This window comes from Ranitomeya variabilis, chromosome 2 (assembly GCF_051348905.1).
Source record: "Ranitomeya variabilis isolate aRanVar5 chromosome 2, aRanVar5.hap1, whole genome shotgun sequence".
NCBI classification, from domain to species: Eukaryota; Metazoa; Chordata; class Amphibia; order Anura; family Dendrobatidae; genus Ranitomeya; species Ranitomeya variabilis.
In genome coordinates this window covers 960,641,797-960,662,034 of record NC_135233.1, presented here as the reverse complement: position 1 = coordinate 960,662,034, position 20,238 = coordinate 960,641,797, and the positions used below count along the sequence as shown (strand labels likewise).

Here is a 20,238-nt window from a genome sequence, read left to right as displayed (position 1 = left end):
TCAAAAAAGATGTTTTAGCAAGCAATTTTTTATTTTCACAAGGGTAACAGGAGAATTTGGACCCCAATATTTGTTGCCCAGTTTGTTGTGAGTACGCTGATACCCCATATGTGGGGGTAAACCACTGTTTGGGCACACGTCAGGGCTCGGAAGGGAAGTAGTGACATTTGAAATGCAGACTTTGATGGAATGGTCTGCGGGCGTCACATTGCATTTGCAGAGCCCCTGATGTGCCTAAACAGTAGAAACACCCCACAAGTGACCCCATTTTGGAAACTAGACCCCCAAAGGAACTTATCTAGATGTGTGGTGAGCACTTTCAACCCCCAAGTGCTTCACAGAAGTTTATAACGCAGAGCCGTGAAAATAAAAAATAATTGTTCTTTCCTCAAAAATTATGTTTTAGCAAGTAATTTTTTATTTTTGCAAGGGTAATAGGTAGTGTTGAGCATTCCGATGCTGCAAGTATCGGGTATCGGCCGATACTTGCTGTATCGGAATTCCGATACCGGGATTCCGATACTCTTGTGGTATCGGGTATCGGGTATCGCAACAACATTAATGTTAAAATGTGTAAAAGAGAGAATTAAAATAAAAAATATCGCTATACTCACCTCTCCGATGCAGCCGGGACTTCAGCGAGGGAACCGGCAGCGTTGTTTGTTTAAAATTCGCGCTATTACTTGGTTACGTGAATTCCCGGCTTGTGATTGGTCAGGTCGGCCACGTTGCCGGGACGCGGACCAATCACAGCAAGCCGTGACGAAATTACGTCACGGCTTGCTGTGATTGGTCCGCGTCCCGGCAATATGGCCGCCCTGACCAATCACAAGCCGTGACGTCACGGGAGGCTGGACACGCGCCCATTTTAAAATGAGCGCGTCCAGCCTCCCGGCTTGTGATTGGTTGACCGCGGCGCAACCAATCACAAGCCGTGACGTCACGGGAGGCTGGACACGCGCCCATTTTAAAATGAGCGCGTGTCCAGCCTCCCGTGACGTCACGGCTTGTGATTGGTCAGGGCGGCCATATTGCCGGGACGCGGACCAATCACAGCAAGCCGTGATGTAATTTCGTCACGGCTTGCTGTGATTGGTCCGCGTCCCGGCAACATGGCCGACCTGACCAATCACAAGCCGGGAATTCACGTAACCAAGTAATAGCGCGAATTTTAAACAAACAACGCTGCCGGTTCCCTCGCTGAAGTCCCGGCTGCGTCGGTGAGGTGAGTATAGCGATATTTTTTATTTTAATTCTTTCTTTTACACATTTATATGGTTCCCAGGGCCTGAAGGAGAGTTTCCTCTCCTTCAGACCCTGGGAACCATCAGGAATACCGTCCGATACATGAGTCCCATTGACTTGTATTGGTATCGGGTATCGGTATCGGATTGGATCCGATATTTTGCCGGTATCGGCCGATACTTTCCGATACCGATACTTTCAAGTATCGGACGGTATCGCTCAACACTAGTAATAGGAGAAATTGGACCCCAACAGTTGTTGCCCAGTTTGTCCTGAGTACGCTGGTACCCCAAATGTGGGGGTAAACCACTGTTTGGGCGCACTTCGGGGCTTGGAAGGGCGGGAGCACCATTTGACTTTTTGAACGCAAGATTGGCTGGAATCAATGGTGGCGCCATGTCGCGGAGACCCCTGATGTGCCTAAACAGTGGAAACCCCTCAATTCTAACTTCAACACTAACCCCAACACACCCCTAATCCTAATCCCAACTGTAGCCATAACCCTAATCACAACCCTAACCCCAACACACCCCTAACCACAACCCTAACCGCAACACAACCGTAACCCTAATTCCAACCCTAATCCTAACCCTAATCCCAACCGTAACCCTAATCCCAACCCTAACCACAACTGTAACCCCAACACACCCCTAACCCTATCCGTAACCCTAACCACAAGCCTAATCTTAACCCTATTTCAAACCCTAGCCCTAATTCCAACCCTAACTCTAATTCCAACCCTAACCCTAAGGCTATGTGCCCACGTTGCGGATTCGTGTGAGATTTTTCCACACGATTTTTGAAAAATCTGCAGGTAAAAGGCACTGCGTTTTGCCTGCGGATTTACAGCAGATTTCCAGTGTTTTTTTGTGCGGATTTCACCTGCGGATTCCTATTGAGGAACAGGTGTAAAACGCTGCGGAATCCGCACAAAGAATTGACATGCTGCGGAAAATACAATGCAGCGTTTCTGCACGGAATTTTCCGCACCATGGGCACAGCGGATTTGGTTTTCCTTAGGTGTACATGGTACTGTAAACCTGATGGAAAACTGCTTCGAATTCGCAGCAGCCAATCCGCTGCAGATCCGCGGCCAATCCGCTGCCAATCCGCTGCGGATCCGCGGCCAATCCGCTGCCGATCCGCTGCGGATCCGCTGCGGATCCGCGGCCGATCCGCTGCCGATCCGCTGCCGATCCGCTGCCGATCCGCTGTGGATCCGCGGCCGATCCGCTCTTTGTGCACATGCCATAACCCTACCCCTAACCCTAACCCTACCCATAACCCTAACCCTACCCCTAGTTATAACCCTAGTTCTAACCCTAACCCTAGTGGAAAAAGAAAAAAAAATATTTTCTTTATTTTATTATTGTCCCTACCTATGGGGGTGATAAAGGGGGGGGTTTATTTATTATTTTTTTTATTTTGATCGCTGTGGTAGAACCTACCACAGCGATCAAAATGTACTTGTAACGAATCTGCCAGCTGGCAGATTCGGCGGGCGCACTGAGCATGCGCCCGCCATCTTGGAAGATGGCGGCGCCCAGGGAGAAGACGGACCGACTTCGGGAGGATCGGTAAGTATGAGGGGTGGTGGGGGGGTGGATCGGAGCACAGGGGGGGGGAATCGGAGGACGGGGGGAGCGGACAGGAGCACGGGGGAGCGGACAGGAGCACGGGGGAGCGAACAGGGGGACGGAGGGGGGTACCGGACAGAACGGAGGACTGGGGAGGAGATCGGGGGCGGTGGGGGGGGCAGAACATGATTTCCAGCCATGGCAGATGCTATTGCAGCATCGGCCATGGCTGGATTGCAATATTTCACCATTTTCATAGGTGAAATATTGCAAATTGCTCTGATTGGCTGTTGCACTTTCAACAGCCAATCAGAGCGATCGTAGCCACGTGGGGGCAAAGCCACCCCCCCTAGGCTGAAGTACAACTCCCCCTCTCCCTGCAGATCGGGTAAAATAGGAATTAACCCTTTCACCCGATCTGCAGGGATGCGATCATTCCATGACGCCACATAGGCGTCATGGGTCGGGAAGGGGTTAACTTGCTGAGCAGAATCACCAGAGGAACGAGGTCTCAGAGATAGAAATAACTTACAATTATTCTTAAAATTTAGAAACCTAGATCTATCTCCAGAAAACAACTCAGGAATGGGTATCTTTGGTTCTGACATAGGGCTATGAATAACAAAATCCTGAATACTTTGCACCCGTGCAGTAAGATGATCCACATTAGAAGTCAGAGTCTGAACATTCATGTCTGCAGCTGAGCTCAAAACCACCCAGAGTTCAAGGGGATGAAAGAAGCTAAACAGACTGCAGCAAAGGAAAAGCGGGAGGAAAAAAAAAATGTACTCAGGTCTTCTTTTTATCCCACTTCTGCGATGCATTAAACACTTTTTGGCCTGCTATACTGTTATGATCCTTAGTGGTTGAGGATCAGAAATTACTCCAGCTAAGTAACAAACATAGGACAAGTTCTAGGGAGGTGGCAAGCTGGACTGACCGCAAATCTGAACCTATCCAAACACACTAGAAGTAGCCGGTGAACGTGCCTAAAAATCCTAGACGTCTCGAGCCAGCCTGAGGAACTAACTACCCCTAGAGAGAAAGAAAGACCTCTCTTGCCTCCAGAGAAATAATCCCCAAAGATATAGAAGCCCCCAACAAATAATAACGGTGAGGTAAGAGGAAGGCACATACACAGGGGTGAAAGCAGATTCAGCAAATGAGGCCCACTAATACTAGATAGCCGAAAATAGAAAAGGGAATCTATGTGGTCAGTAAAAAACCCGTACAAAATATCCACTCTGGGATTTCAAGAACCCCCGCACCAACTAACGGTGTGGGGGGAGAAACTCAGTCCCCTAGAGCAACCAGCAAGCGAGGAAATCACATTTTAGCAAGCTGGACAAGAAACATGATGAATGCTGATAATCAAAAAATGAACAAACAAAAACTTAGCTTGTCTTGGAGAGACTGGAAGCAAGGTAGTCACAAGGAATCTGAAGAGCACTGAATACATTGATAGCAGGCAAGGAACTGAGTATCCAGGTGAGCTAAATAGGAAACCAACCAAGGATAACGAACCAGCTGATGCAGCCAACCTGCAGAAAGACAACACTACACAGTACTGCTTGTGACCACTAGAGGGAGCCCAAAAATAGAGTTCACAACAACCAGCTAACAGATAACGAGACAGCTGAACCAGCCTCAGACCTGCAGAATGACACAAAGAGCCACCAGAGGGAGCCCAAAGACAGCACCCACACAGTACCACTTGTGACCACAAGAGGGAGCCCCAAAACAGAGTTCATAACAGTACCCCCCCTTGAGGAGGGGTCACCGAACCCTCATCAAAACCCCCTGGGCAATCAGGATGAGCCACATGGAAGGCATGAACCAAATCGGCCGCATGAACATCAGAGGCGACAACCCAGGAATAATCCTCCTGACCATAGCCCTTCCACTTAACCAAATACTGAAGCCTCCGTCTAGAAATACGAGAATCCAAGATCTTCTCCACCACTACTCCAATTCGCCCTCAACCAGCTCCGGGGCAGGGGGCTCAACAGAAGGAACCACAGGCACCACATACCTCCGCAACAAAGACCTATGGAACACATTATGAATGGCAAACGACGCTGGGAGGTCCAAACGAAATGACACCGGGTTAAGGATTTCCAAAATCTTATAAGGACCGATGAAGCGAGGCTTGAATTTAGGAGAGGAGACCTTCATAGGAACATAACGAGAAGACAGCCATACCAAATCCCCAACACGAAGTCAGGGACCCACACCGCGACGGCGGTTGGCAAAGCGCTGAGCCTTCTCCTGTGACAACTTCAAATTGTCCACCACATGGTTCCAAATCTGCTGCAACCTATCCACCACAGAATCCACCCCAGGACAGTCAGAAGACTCAACCTGACCTGAGGAAAAACGAGGATGAAAACCAGAATTGCAGAAAAAAGGCGAAACCAAAGTAGCAGAACTAGCCCGATTATTAAGGGCAAACTCGGCCAACGGCAAAAAAGTCACCCAATCAACCTGATCAGCAGAAACAAAACATCTTAAATAAGTTTCCAATGTCTGATTAGTTCGCTTGGTTTGGCCATTCGTCTGAGGATGGAAGGCCGACGAAAAAGACAAATCAATGCCCATCTTAGCACAAAAGATCCGCCAAAATCTGGACACAAACTGGGATCCTCTGTCAGACACAATATTTTCAGGGATGCCGTGCAAGCGAACCACATTCTGAAAAAATAGAGGAACCAAATCGGAGGAGGAAGGCAACTTAGGCAAGGGCACCAAATAGACCATTTTGGAAAAGCGATCACACACCACCCAGATGACAGACATTCTCTGAGAGACTGGAAGATCCGAAATAAAATCCATGGAAATGTGCGTCCAAGGCCTCTTAGGGACAGGCAAAGGCAAAAGCAAACCGCTGGCATGAGAACAGCAAGGCTTAGCCCGAGCACAAATCCCACAGGACTGCACAAAGGAACGCACATCCCGTGACAAGGAAGGCCACCAGAAGGACCTAGCCACCAAATCTCTGGTACCAAAAATCCCAGGATGGCCTGCCAACACCGAAGAATGAACCTCGGAAATAACTCTGCTGGTCCATCTATCTGGGACAAACAGTCTCTCTGGTGGGCAACGGTCAGGTCTATCCGCCTGAAATTTCTGCAGCACTCATTGCAAATCTGGGGAAATGGCAGACAAAATCACTCCCTCTCTGAGGATACCAGCCGGCTCTGAAACTCCTGGAGAGTCAGGCACAAAACTCCTAGAAAGAGCATCAGCCTTCACGTTCTTCGAACCAGGCAGGTACGAGACCACGAAATCGAAACGGGAGAAAAACAACGACCAACGAGCCTGTCTAGGATTCAGCCGCTTGGCAGACTCGAGATATATCAGATTTTTGTGATCAGTCAAGACCACCACACGATGCTTAGCTCCCTCGAGCCAATGTCGCCACTCCTCAAATGCCCACTTCATAGCCAACAACTCCCGATTACCAACATCATAATTCCGCTCGGCAGGCGAAAACTTTCTTGAAAAGAAAGCACAAGGCTTCATCACAGAGCAATCAGAGCTTCTCTGCGACAAAACAGCCCCTGCTCCAATCTCAGAAGCATCAACCTCGACCTGAAAAGGGAGAGAGACATCAGGCTGACAAAAACTGGAGCCGAAGAAAACTGGCGCTTCAGCTCCCGAAAGGCTTCCACGGCCGCAGGAGACCAATTAGTCACATCAGAACCCTTCTTGGTCAAATCCGTCAAGGGTTTAACCACGCCAGAAAAATTAGCAATGAAACGACGGTAAAAATTAGCAAAACCCAAGAACTTCTGAAGACTCTTAACAGATGTAGGCTGAGTCCAGTCATGAATAGCCTGGACCTTGACCGGTTCCATCTCAATAGTAGAAGGAGAAAAAATAAAACCCAAAAAGGAAACCTTCTGTACTCCGAAGAGACATTTTGAGCCCTTCACAAATAAGGCATTAGCACGCAGGACCTGAAATACCATCCTGACCTGCTTCACATGGGACTCCCAGTCCTCCGAAAAGACCAAAACGTCATCCAGATACACAATAATAAATTTATCCAGATATTCTCGGAAGATGTCATGCATGAAGGACTGGAACACAGAAGGAGCATTAGAGAGTAGTGTTGAGCGATACCGTCCGATACTTGAAAGTATCGGTATCGGAAAGTATCGGCCGATACCGGCAAAGTATCGGATCTAATCCAATACCGATACCCGATACCAATACAAGTCAATGGGACTCAAGTATCGGACGGTATCCCTGATGGTTCCCAGGGTCTGAAGGAGAGGAAACTCTCCTTCAGGCCCTGGGATCCATATTACTGTGTAAAATAAAGAATTAAAATAAAAAATATTGCTATACTCACCTCTCCGACGCAGCCTGCACCTTACCGAGGAAACCGGCAGCCTTCTTTGCTTAAAATGCGCGCGTTTACTGCCTTCCGTGATGTCACGGCTTCTGATTGGTCGCGTGCCGCCCATGTGACGGCGACGCGACCAATCACAACAAGCCGTGACGTAATTTCAGGTCCTGAATGCCTAATTCTAAGCATTCAGGATTTTAAAATTACGTCACGGCTTGTGATTGGTCGCGTGCCGCACATGTGACCGCGACGCGACCAATCACAACAAGCCGTGACGTAATTTTCAGGTCCTGAATGCCTAATTCTAGGCATTCAGGATTTGAAAATTACGTCAGGTCCTGACGCCTATTTCTGCATTCAGGACCTGAAATTACGTCACGGCTTGCTGTGATTGGTCGCGTCGCGGTCACATGGGCGGCACGCAACCAATCACAAGCCGTGACGTAATTTTAAAAATGTGCACGTTTCCTGCCTCCCGTGACGTCACGGCTTGTGATTGGTCGCGTCGCCCATGTGACCGTGACGCAACCAATCACAAGCCGGATCATAATTTTAAAATCCTGAATGCCTAGAATTAGGCATTGAGGACCTGAAAATTACGTCACGGCTTGCTGTGATTGGTCGCGTCGCGGCCACATGGGCGGCACGCGACCAATCAGAAGCCGTGACGTCGCGGAAGGAAGTAAAAGCACGCATTTTAAGCAAAGAAGGCTCCCGGTTCCCTCGGTAAGGTCCAGGCTGCGTCGGAGAGGTGAGTATAGCAATATTTTTTATTTTAATTCTTTGTTTTACACATTAATGTTGTTTCGATACCGATACCCGATACCACAAAAGTATCGGATCTCGGTATCGGAATTCCGATACCCGCAAGTATCGGCCGATACCCGATACTTGCGGTATCGGAATGCTCAACACTAATCACCAAGTACTCAAAATGGCCTTCGGGCGTAATAAATGCTGTTTTCCATTCATCCCCCTGCTTAATACGCACAAGGTTATATGCACCACGAAGATCTATCTATCTTGGTGAACCAACTGGACCCCTTAATCCGAGCAAACAGATCAGATAATAATGGCAAAGGATACTGAAATTTGACCGTGATTTTATTTAGAAGACGATAATCTATACAAGGTCTCAGAGAACCATCCTTCTTGGCCACAAAAAAGAATCCTGCACCAAGAGGGGAGGAGGACGGGCGAATATGTCCCTTCTCTAAAGACTCCTTTATATAACTCCGCATCGCGGCATGTTCTGGTACAGACAAATTAAAAAGTCATCCCTTAGGGAACTTACTACCAGGAATCAAATTTATAGCACAATCACAATCCCTGTGAGGAGGCAGGGCACCGGATCTGAGCTCATCAAATACATCCTGGTAGTCCGACAAAAACTCAGGGACCTCAGAAGGAGTGGAAGAAGCAATTGACACCAAAGGAGCATCGCCATGAATCCCCTGGCAACCCCAACTTGAAACAGACATAGCTTTCCAATCCAGAACTGGATTATGGGCCTGCAGCCATGGCAGACCGAAAATGACAACATCATGCAAATTATGCAGCACAAGAAAGCGAATCACCTCCTGATGTACAGGAGTCATGCACATGGTTACTTGAGTCCAATAATGAGGCTTATTCTCAGCCAATGGTGTAGCATCAATTCCCCTCAGTGGAATAGGGAATTCCAAAGGCTCCAGGACCAAACCACAGTGCCTGGCAAACGACAAATCCATCAGGTTCAGGGCAGCACCTGAATCCACAAAAGCCATAACCGAGTAGGATGACAAAGAACAAATTAAAGTAACAGACAAAATGAATTTAGGCTGTATAGTACCAACGGTGACAGATTTAGCAATTTTTTTTATGCGCTTAGAGCATGCTGAGATAACATGAGTTGAATCACCACAGTAAAAGCACAACCCATTTTGACGTCTATGATTTTGCCGCTCAATTCTGGTCAGAATTCGGTCACATTGCATAGACTCAGGTCTCTGTTCAGAAAACACTGCCAGATGGTGCGCAGATTTGCGCTCCCTCAAACGCTGATCAATCTGAATGGCCAAAGCCATTGAGTCATTCAGACTTGCAGGCGTGGGGAACCCCACCATAACATTCTTAATGGCTTCAGAAAGACCTTCTCTGAAATTTGCAGCCAGGGCACACTCATTCCATTGAGTAAGCACCGACCATTTCCGAAATTTTTGACAATACACCTCAGCTTCATCCTGGCCCTGAGAGAGAGCCAGCAAGGCCTTTTCTGCCTGGTTTTCAAGATTAGGTTCCTCATAAAGCAATCCAAGCGCCAGAAAAAACGCATCCACATTCAGCAATGCAGGATCTCCTGGCGCCAGGGAGAAAGCCCAATCTTGAGGGTCGCCACGTAACAGGGAGATAACAATTCTAACTTGCTGAGCGGAATCACCAGAGGAACGAGGTCTCAAAGAAAGAAATAATTTACAATTATTCTTAAAATTCAGAAACCTAGATCTATCTCCAGAAAACTCAGGAATAGGTACTTTTGGCTCAGACATAGGATTGTGAACAACAAAATCCTGAATGCTTTGCGCCCTTGCAGCAAGATGATCCACACTAGAAGTCAGACTCTGAATATCCATGTCTGCAGCTGAACTCAAAGCCACCCAGAGATTAAGGGGATGAGAGAAGCTGGACAGACTGCAGCAAAGGGAGAGGAAAAATAAATAAATTGTACTCAGGACTTCTCTTATCCCACTTCTGTGATGCATTAAACACTTTTTGGCCTGCTGTACTGTTATGATCCTTAGTGGCTGAGGATCACCGAATGGACTAGCTAAGTTATTGAACATAGAACAAGCTCTAGGGAGGTGGTAACTGGACTGACCGCAATGCTGATTCTAACCAAACACACTAAAGGTAGCCGGTGAACATGCCTAAATTCCTGGACGTCTCGACGCAGCCTGAGAAACTTGCTACCCCTATAGAGAAAGTAAGACCTCACTTGCCTCAGAGAAATGACCCCAAAGATATAGGAAGCCCCCAACAAATAATAACGGTGAGGTAAGGGGAAAATACAAACATAGAAATGAAAACAGATTCAGCAAATGAGGCCCACTAATACTAGATAGCAGAAGACAGACAGGGAACTGTGCGGTCAGTAAAAAACCCTATACAAAATATCCACGCTGAGAATTCAAGAACCCCCACACCAACTAACGGTGTGAGGGGAGAAACTCAGCCCCCTAGAGCTACCAGCAAGCAAGGAAATCACATATTAGCAAGCTGGACAAGGACAAATAAATAACCAAGAAACATATTGAACACTGATGAGCAAAAAATAACCAAACAGAAACTTAGCTTCTCGTGGCGAGACAGATAACGAAGGAATTCAGGAGAGATCAAAATAGCACTGAATACATCGACAGCAGGCAACCACTGAAAGTCCAGGTGAGCTAAACAGGAAACCAGCTAACAGATAACGAGACAGCTGAACCAGCCTCAGACCTGCAGAATGACACAAAGAGCCACCAGAGGGAGCCCAAAGACAGCACTCACACAATACCACTTGTGACCACAAGAGGGAGCCCAAAAACAGAGTTCACAACAGATGGCCAACCAACCAGGAGTGTTCACATTTCCAAAAATTACTGTAAGACACCACAAAAGTGGCATCAATTTCATCACATTATAAATATTATAATAGGGACCGACAGGTCTTCCACTACACCCAACCCAGTAGAATTTCAGTGGCACAAAATAAGAAGATAAAATATGGTCTGATGAATCACATTAGTCACAGAAGAAAGCATTGTTTCACTGTTGATGAGGCCTGTATGACTAAGAATATGCAACAACCCTGCCGGCATCACTGCATGGCCTTCCGTTCCCCACCTGCCTGTCACATCAACTCACTCACCCAGTGCCATGCTGTGAGATCTGTCTGCTGCAAGCTCCATGCCATGTGCTTCATGGCGGCTTGCTCTGTGTACACTTCCTGGTTGTGTGCATAGGGGGGTGGCGCCAGCCACTCCGGATTCTTATTGAGACTGTGTGCACCTCCCTGGGGTGTTCCTGGCCAATAGCCTTGAGGCCTCTGATACTTAAGGCATCCTCACCCATTGGAGGATGCCTGAGCAAACTATTCCCCTCAGTTAGCATTTGCTACTGAGCTGCCAGGTCGTGTCTGTTTCCTGTCTCAGAGGTCTGCAATACTGCAGGCCTTCATCTGTGTTCTGTTTGTGTATCCATGTCCGTTCCTGTCTGAACTCTGGTCTATGTCTGTTCCTGTTCCTTCTTTGTCATTTGTCATTTCCCACTCTGCTGCGTGTACCTCCGCCTTATCTCTCTGCTCTGCTTGCCACTATCAGTGGTTCTGCATCTCTCTGCTCTGTTCTGCCACAACCTGTGGTTCTGTGCTTCTCAGCTTTCCTCGCCACAACCTGTGGTTCTGCACTCTTTTGCTCTTGGCGTTACCTCCTGCGGTTCTCGCTCTTGGCTCTGCCTCCAGCATCTCCGCTCTTGGCTCCGCCTCCAGCGTTTCTGTGCTTGGCTCCGCCTCCAGCGTCTCTGCTCTTGGCTCCGCCTCCAGCGTCTACGCTCTTGGCTCCGCCTCCAGCGTCTCCGCTCTTGGCTCCGCCTCCAGCGTCTCCGCTCTTGGCTCCGCCTCCAGCATCTCCGCTCTTTGCTCCACCTCCTGCAGCTCCGTCCTTGGCTCTGCCTTCTCCTTCTCTACTCTCTGCTCTGCCTTCTCCTTCTCTACTCTTAGCTCCACCTCCTGCTCTTACTTCGCCTCCCGTGATTCTGATTTGCTTCCACTCTTGCTCTATCTTTATTCTGCAACTTGCCGTACGGGTCTCTACCTGTTGCTTTATGTTCTCCAGTCTGAACAGGTTCTTACCTGTTTCCATACAACCATCTGAATACCAGTTCCTACCAGAGTATCAGTCCTGTCTGCCAGTGCCAGCCGTGCCCGCCTGTCTGCCTGAGTGCCAGCCGCGCCCGTCTGCCTGCCTGTATCTCCGTCAAGCCAGTCCACCCATCTGGGCCTCTGCCAAACCTGTCTGTCAGCCAGTGCCACAACCGTGCCTGCCTGCCTGTGTCTAGTCCCCGGTGGGATCAGCATCCACAGTCCGACTCCACCCTGGGGTGGTACCTGGTAGCTTCCTATTGCACAAGTCTGTCCTCACCATCAGAGGCTCCAGTGAACACCTAGGAAGCTACTTAGTTATGCCCCTTCCAGGGAAGTTCGGTCTGTGATCCAGTGGGGCCACACCCCCAGGCGCCCACGCCAACTAGTCTCGGCGCGAGCGTTACAGAATATCTGCAGCAAAATATTTCAAAGTAAGATATCCCCTAATGTATGATGTCAGTAACAGAAGAATTTTTGGGGGCCTGTCGATGAGGCCTGTACAACATTGACTAGATGCTCCAAACAATTTCAAAGTGAAATATCCCGTACTGTATTACTCCCCCCGGAAGAAGGCTATCACCGAAACGCATGTAGGGACCCAGCAGCTCGTATTGATTTAGGTAAAATATGCCCTTATATTGATTTTGCTTTCCTTGTTAGCACCGTATATGCACTATAGCACTTTTATCCATACTTTTGGTAGCTTATACTTTGATTAACCCTTCATTTTCATTAATGTCTTGGCCCATGGCACAGTAACACTTTGCACTTTAACATTGATGCACGGCAGCATTTTACACTGTTGCACCTTGCCTAATCAATTTTGATTGTTCCATTAGTGTTGTGACCCTTGGCACTGTAGCACTTTGCACTGCTGCATTGATGCACTGTAGCACTTTGCACTGTTGCACCTTGCCTAAACAATTTTGATTGTGTTTGCACACATATTTATATTCATTTTTATATAGTATGTTGGATTAATTTTTTTATCATTGTCATTTTATTGTGATCTGTTTTGCACAAATTTTTTTCACACTTTTTTTCACATTTTGCGTGCATATTGTGCTCATTAGTTTTCAGTCTGTGTTTTTTTATAAAAAATTATAATTTTTTAATGTGCGTTAGGTCTGCAGACAGGTTTATATCACCACCACAAAATGTCAATGTGGAAAACGGCAGGCTGTATCATATTTAGCAACAGAAAAAACTATAATTTTTTATAATGTAAGCTAGGTCTGCAGACAGGGTAATATCACCACCACAAAATGTCAACGTGGAATACGGCGGACTGTATCATATTCAGCAGCAGAAAAAAATTATTATTTTTTATAATGTAAGTTAGGTCTGCAGACAGGGTAATATCACCGCCACAACATGACAATAAAATAGAATGCTGCAGATAATACCTGAAAGTCAGTTGCTGTATCTTACATTGGTCAAACCTGGTGACAGTATAGGGCCTTCTGTGTTCAGTAGCATTCATTAATTTACATTTTGGTTCAGCACCAGGCAGGTGTCTGTCATCTCCTCAGCTACTCATGACTTCCATGCTGTATTCAGAGATTTTTCCAAATTCATTCCTCTTTGCTTTGGTGTTGTCCACACCAACCTATGAGCAAGTTACCATCTCCTCACAATTGTTCACATCTGGCACCTCGTACATTCAAGGTAATGCTTATCTTTATGCAAATATAAATTTTTCCTTTACCTTCTTACATCACTATTACTAACCACTGACCTGATGGAAAATACCAGACTGCATTTATTTCTCTGTTACTTTGGTGCTAATAACCATGACCCTACTGGGCGATACCAGGCTTCATGCTAAATTTACTTTTTGGTCATTTTCCTTCTGGTTGATACCAGACTGCAATGTGAGATTGTCTATTTCACTGCTGAAAGATATGAGCTTCCTTTACTGAAAACCCTGGTGTCTTTATCCTCACTGGTCCTTGTGTCATCTTTCCAGACTGTGTCTGCTACACTGTCATCTCCAGTCTAAGCTCACCCAGATGTATGGCTTTGGCCATGGTCATACTTGACAGTTCAATGTGAGAAACTCACATTGAGTCTTTTGCATCAAGTCCTGGCACTGCCGCCGGCACTTGGGAATGGAGCATTCACCTGCATAAAAATACATGGAGCCGCGCAATCTGGTCCCGAGTGCCGGTGGCTGTTCCAGGGCTTGATGCGCGAGTTTCTCGCATTCAACAAGCAAGTATGACACTGGCTTAAGAGAATCTATCACACTAGGTGAGCTCATAACACACTGGGAAAATTGGTCTTGAACCATCTGTGTTGGCATTTCTGCTGAGCTTAGTTATGAGCCACACACAACTCACGTCCTTTGGTTATACTTCTAAATATTGCATACCACTAAATCCATGTGAAAAAATATATAAAAAAAGTCAGCTCATCCATCTATTGCTCAAAGTATCCAAGCACGGAAACTGCAATGTAGCAGGAACAAGTGAATCATGAAGGTTTAATCCAGCTCAGAAAGATCCATTAACATTTTTGTTAATCTTTATTAGAAAAATATCTTTCATAAAAAAGTTACATATTTTAAAAAATCACAACCTCCATATGGGAATATAATGTGGGCAGTGCTGGGCACATATGGAGGTTGTGATTTTTTAAGATATAGACAGGTAGTGTGGCTGAGATCTGAGTTGCTGGTGAAGTGGGATGGCAATCCCTGTAATAGAGTAATGTTCAATCACCGCACACTCTTAACTAGTGTTGAGCGATACCGTCCGATACTTGAAAGTATCGGTATCGGATAGTATCGGCCAATACCCAAAAAGTATCGGATATCGCCGATACCGATACACGATACCAATACAAGTCAATGGGACACCAAGTATCGGACGGTATCCTGTATGGTTCCCAGGGTCTGAAGGAGAGGAAACTCTCCTTCAGGCCCTGGGATCCATAATAATGTGTAAAATAAAGAATAAAAATAAAAAATATTGATATACTCACCTCTCCGACGCAGCCTGGACCTTACCGATGTAACCGGCAGCTTCCGTTCCTAAGAATGAGCGCTTGAAAGACCTTAGATGACGTCGCGGCCTGTGATTGGTTGCGTGAGCGGTCACGTGACCGCCACGTGACCAATCACAAGCCGCGACGTCATCTAAGGACTTTCAAGCGCTCATTCTTAGGAACGGAAGCTGCCGGTTACATCGGTAAGGTCCAGGATGCGTCGGAGAGGTGAGTATATCAATATTTTTTATTTTTATTCTTTATTTTACACATTAATATCGATCCCGATACTGATTCCCGATATCACAAAAGTATCGGATCTCGGTATCGGAATTCCGATACAGCAAATATCGGCCGATACCCGATACTTGCGGTATCGGAATGCTCAACACTACTCTTAACCCCTTAACGACCGCCGATACGACTTTTAATGCCGGCAGTAAAGCGTACTTAAACCACAGCGGCATTAATTAACGGCGCTGTGGAAAAAGTGAATAGCGCCCCCCAGAGTCGGATTTTCTCTGGGGTCTCGGTTGTTGGGGGTAGCCGAGACCCCAGAGAACATGATTCAGGGGTTTTTTACTGACCCCCGGGTTGCAATCGCTGGTAATTAACCGTTTACTGGCGGTCGCAAAAAAAAAATGCGATTTCCCATTTGATTTCTCTGTCCTCCGAAGTGATCGCCCATCAGAGGACAGAGAAATGGGGTCCCAGATCGCCCCCCGATACTCACCTGTCTCCCCGGTGCTCCTCGTTGCTCCCGATGGGCACCGCCATCTTGTTCTGGCCCAAAAATGGCGGGCGCATGCGCCCGTCAGCCAGCACCCAGAAGATCTTTGGGGTCGGTTTTTACCGACCCCTGTTTTGCAATCGCCGGTAATGAACTTTTTACCGGCGGCCGCAAAAAAAAAGCGATGTGTGATTCTCTGTCCTCTGATGTGATCGCACATCAGAGGACAGAGAAATAGGGGGATTCGGGGACCCTGTTATACTTACCGGTGTCCCTGGGTCCTCCTGTGTCCCCTCCTGCCAACCGGCTTCTTCAACCAGTAAGAAAATGGCGGGCGCATGCGCAGTGCGCCTGCCATGATCTGCCGGCTGGAGAAGTTGGGGCTAAATTTAGGGTTAGGGTTAGGGTTGGGGCTAAATTTAGGGTTAGGGTTAGGGCTAGGGTTAGGGCTAGGGTTAGACTTCTTTCACGCTTGCGTCGGTACCGGGCCATTGCAATGCGACGGCCCGACGTACCAACGCATGTTGTGAAAATTGTGCACAACGTGGGCAGCGGATGCAGTTTTTCAACGCATCCGCTGCCCAGTCTATGTCCTGGGGGGAGAGGGCGGAGTTACAGCCGCGCATGCACGGTTGGAAATGGCGTACGCGACATACAAAAAAAGTTACATTGAATGTTTTTGTGACGACCGTCTGCCAAAACACAGTGGATCCAGTGCACGATGGACGCGACTTGTGGCCATCGGTCGATATTCGTCGGCAATACAAGTCTATGGGCAAAAAACGCATCCTGCGGGCACATTTGCAGGATCCGTTTTTTGTCCAAAATGACAGATTGCGACGGATGCCACATGACACAAGTGTGAAAGTAGCCTTAGGGCTAGGTTTAGGGCTAGGGTTGGGGTTGGAGCTAAAGGTAGGGCTAGGGTTAGTGTTAGGGTTGGAGCTAAATTTAGGGTTAGGGCTAGGGTTAGGGCTAGGGCTAGGGTTGGGGCTAAAGTTAGGGCTAGGGTTAGGGTTGGGGCTAAATTTAGGGTTAGGGCTAGGGTTAGGGCTAAAGTTAGGGTTAGGGCTAGGTTCAGGGTTGGTAATAGGGTTAGGGTTGGCATTAGGGTTACGTTTGGGATTAGGGTTAGGTTTGGGATTAGGGTTAAGGTTAGGGTTGGGATTAGGGTTAGGTTTGAGGTTAGGGTTGAGATTAGGATTAGGGGTGTGTTGGATTTAGGGTTTTGATTAGGGTTATGGTTAGGGTTGAGATTAGGGTTGTTTAGGGGTTAGGGTTGTGATTATCGTTAGGGTTGTGATTAGGATTATGGACTGGGTTGGGATTAGGGTTAGGGGTGTGTTGGGGTTAGGGTTGGAGTAAGAATTGGGGGGTTTCCACTGTTTAGGTACATCAGGGAGTCTCCAAACACGAAAGCCAATTTTGCGCTCAAAAAGTCAAATGGTGCTCCCTCCCTTATGAGCTCTGCCGTGCACCCAAACAGTGGTTTACCCCCACATATGGGGCATCAGAATACTTGGGATAAATTGGAAAACAACTTTTGGGGTCCAATTTCTCCTGTTACCCTTGTGAAAATAAAAACTTGGGGGCTAAAAAATCTTTTTTGTGGAAAAAAAAATATTTTTTATTTTCACGACTCTGCATTATAAACTTCTGTGAAGCACTTGGGCATTCAAAGTTCTCACCACACATCTAAATTAGTTCCATGGGGGGTCTAGTTTCCAAAATGGGGTCACTTGTGGGGGGTTTCTACTGTTTAGGTACATCAGGGGCTCTGCAAATGCAACATAATGCCCGCAGACCATTCTATCAAAGTCTGCATTCCAAAACGGCACTCCTTCCCTTCCGAGCTCTGCCGTGCACCCAAACAGTGATCCCCCCACACATGGGGTACCAGCATACTCAGGACAAACTAAATTGGACAATAACTTTTGGGGTCCAATTTCTCTTGTTACCTTTGTGAAAGTAAAAATTTGGGGGTGAAAAGATAATTTTTGTAGAGAAGATCATTTTTGTAGAAAAAATATGATTTTTTTATTTTCATGGCTCTACATTATAAACTTCTGTGAAGCAGTTGGGGGTTCATAGTGCTCACCACACATCTAGATAAGCTCTTTCGGGGGTCTAGTTTCCAAAATGGGGTCACTTGTGGGGGGTTTCTACTGTTTAGGTATATCAGGAGATCTGCAAATGCAACATGACGCCCGCGGACCATCCCATCAAAGTCTGGATTCCAAGCAGCGCTCCTTCCCTTCCGAGCCCCAATGGGTGCCCAAACAGTGCCCCCCCACATATGGGGTATCAGCATACTCAGGACAAACTGTTCAACAGATTTTGGGGTCCAATGTCTCCTAATACCCTTGAGAAAATAAAAAATTGCAGGCTAAAAAAACATTTTTGAGGAAAAAAAAAATATTTTTTATTTTCACAGCTCTACTTTATAAATTTCTGTGAAGCACTTGGGGGTTTAAAGTGATCACCACACATCTAGATATGTTCCTTAAAGGGTCTAGTTTCCAAAATGGGGTCACTTGTGGGGAGTTTCTACTGTTTAGGCACATCAGGGGCTCTCCAAACGCAAAATTGCGTCCGATCTCAATTCCAGCCAATTCTACATTGATAAAGTAAAATGGCACTCCTTCTCTTCCAAGCTCTGCGGTGCGCCCAAACAGTAGTTTACCCCCACATATGTGGTATCGACATACTCAGGATAAATTGCACAACAACCTTTGTGGTCTAATTTCTCCTGTTATGCTTGAGAAAATAAGAATTTGTGGGCGAAAAGATCATTTTTGTGCAAACAAATGAGATTTTTTATTTTCACGGCTCTACGTTATAAACTTCTGTGAAACACTTTGGGGTTCAAAGTGCTCACCACACATCTCGATAAGTTCCTTAAGGGGTCCAGTTTCCAAAATGGTGTCACTTGTGGAGTGTTTCCACTGTTTAGGCACATCAGGGGCTCTCTAAACGTGACATGGCATCCGATCTCAATTCCAGCCAATTCTGCATTGAAAAAGTCAAACGGCGCTCCTTCTCTTACAAGCTCTGCATAGCACCCAAACAGTGGTTTAACCCCACATATGGGGAATCAGCATATTCAGGAGAAATTGCACAACAAAATTTATGGTTAAATTTCTGTTTTTACACTTGTAAAAATAAAAAAAATGGTTCTGAATTCAAATGTTTTCAAAAAAAAGTTAAATGTTCATTTTTTCCTTCCACATTGTTTCAGTTCCTGTGAAGCACGTAAAGGGTTAATAAACTTCTTGAATGTGGTTTTGAGCACTTTGAGGGGTGCAGTTTTTAGAATGGTGTCACAATTGGTTATTTTCTATCATATAAACCCCTCAAAATGACTTCAAATGTGATGTGGTCCCTAAAAAAAAATGGTGTTGTAAAAATGAGAAATTGCTTGTCAACTTTTAACCCTTATAACTCCCTAACAAAAAAAATTTTGTTTACAAAATTGTGCTGATGTAAAGTAGACATGTGGGAAATGTTATTTATTAACAATTTTTTGTGACATATCTCTCTGATTTAAGGGCATAAAAATACAAAGTTTGAAAATTTCAAAATTTTAAAAATTTTCGCCATATTTCCGTTTTTTTCATAAATAATTGTAAGTAATATTGAAGAAATGTTACCACTAACATGAAGTACAATATGTCATGAAAAAAAAAATCTCTGAATCAGCTGGATCTGTTAAATCGTTCAAGAGTTATAACCTCATAAAGTGACAGTGGTCAGAATTGTAAAAATTGGCTCGGTCATTAAGTACCAAATTGGCTCTGTCACTAAGGGGTTAATAGATGATTGTGAAGACTTTATTATACAGGTGTGGATGCAGCAATAACACAATTCATGAATAAGGAATTGGTGCAGGGAGAGAGAAAATTGTGAGGTGACAAGAACATAACGTTTTGACCCTCATAGGGTCTTATTCATATAGTCACTGTAGAGGAAAAAAACAGGTATGAGAGATCAATTCCATAATACAATTTCAAACAAAAAACAAATAAATAAAATACAAGTATATACATGGTAAAAACAATAAGTTTACAAGATTACGAGAAACAAAATGATTCAAAGCATAATTGCAGTCATGTAAAGATCTGTTCATATGCTGCATTTTCCTCTAAAGGATTGCCATTTTTTGCCTTGGGATGTTATTCAATGGCTTCTATGTCTTATTCCAGACCTATATGTGACTTTTTCCAGATCTATACATGACTGCAGTTATGCTTTGAATTATTTTGTTTCTCGTAATCTTGTAAGCTTATTGTTTTTACCATGTATATACTTGTATTTTATTTATTTGTTTTTTGTTTGAAATTGTATTATGGAATTGATCTCTCATACCTGGTTTTTTCCTCTACAGCGACGATATGAATAAGACCCTATGAGGGTCAAAACGTTATGTTCTTGTTGCCTCACCATTTTCTCTATCCCTGCTCCA

The 20,238-nt window shown here is 45.9% G+C and overlaps 1 protein-coding gene across 1 annotated transcript in view; it reads right to left on the bottom strand.

Annotated features, from left to right (window-relative positions):
- Positions 1–14,479: 14,479 nt before the first annotated feature.
- LOC143804011 (uncharacterized) overlaps positions 14,480–20,238 on the bottom strand; it is a 31,857-nt gene continuing 26,098 nt past the window's right edge. The window contains exon 4 of the mRNA XM_077281758.1: positions 14,480–14,508. Coding sequence (XP_077137873.1) covers positions 14,480–14,508 — 29 coding nt within the window. The remainder of the gene's footprint in view (positions 14,509–20,238) is intronic.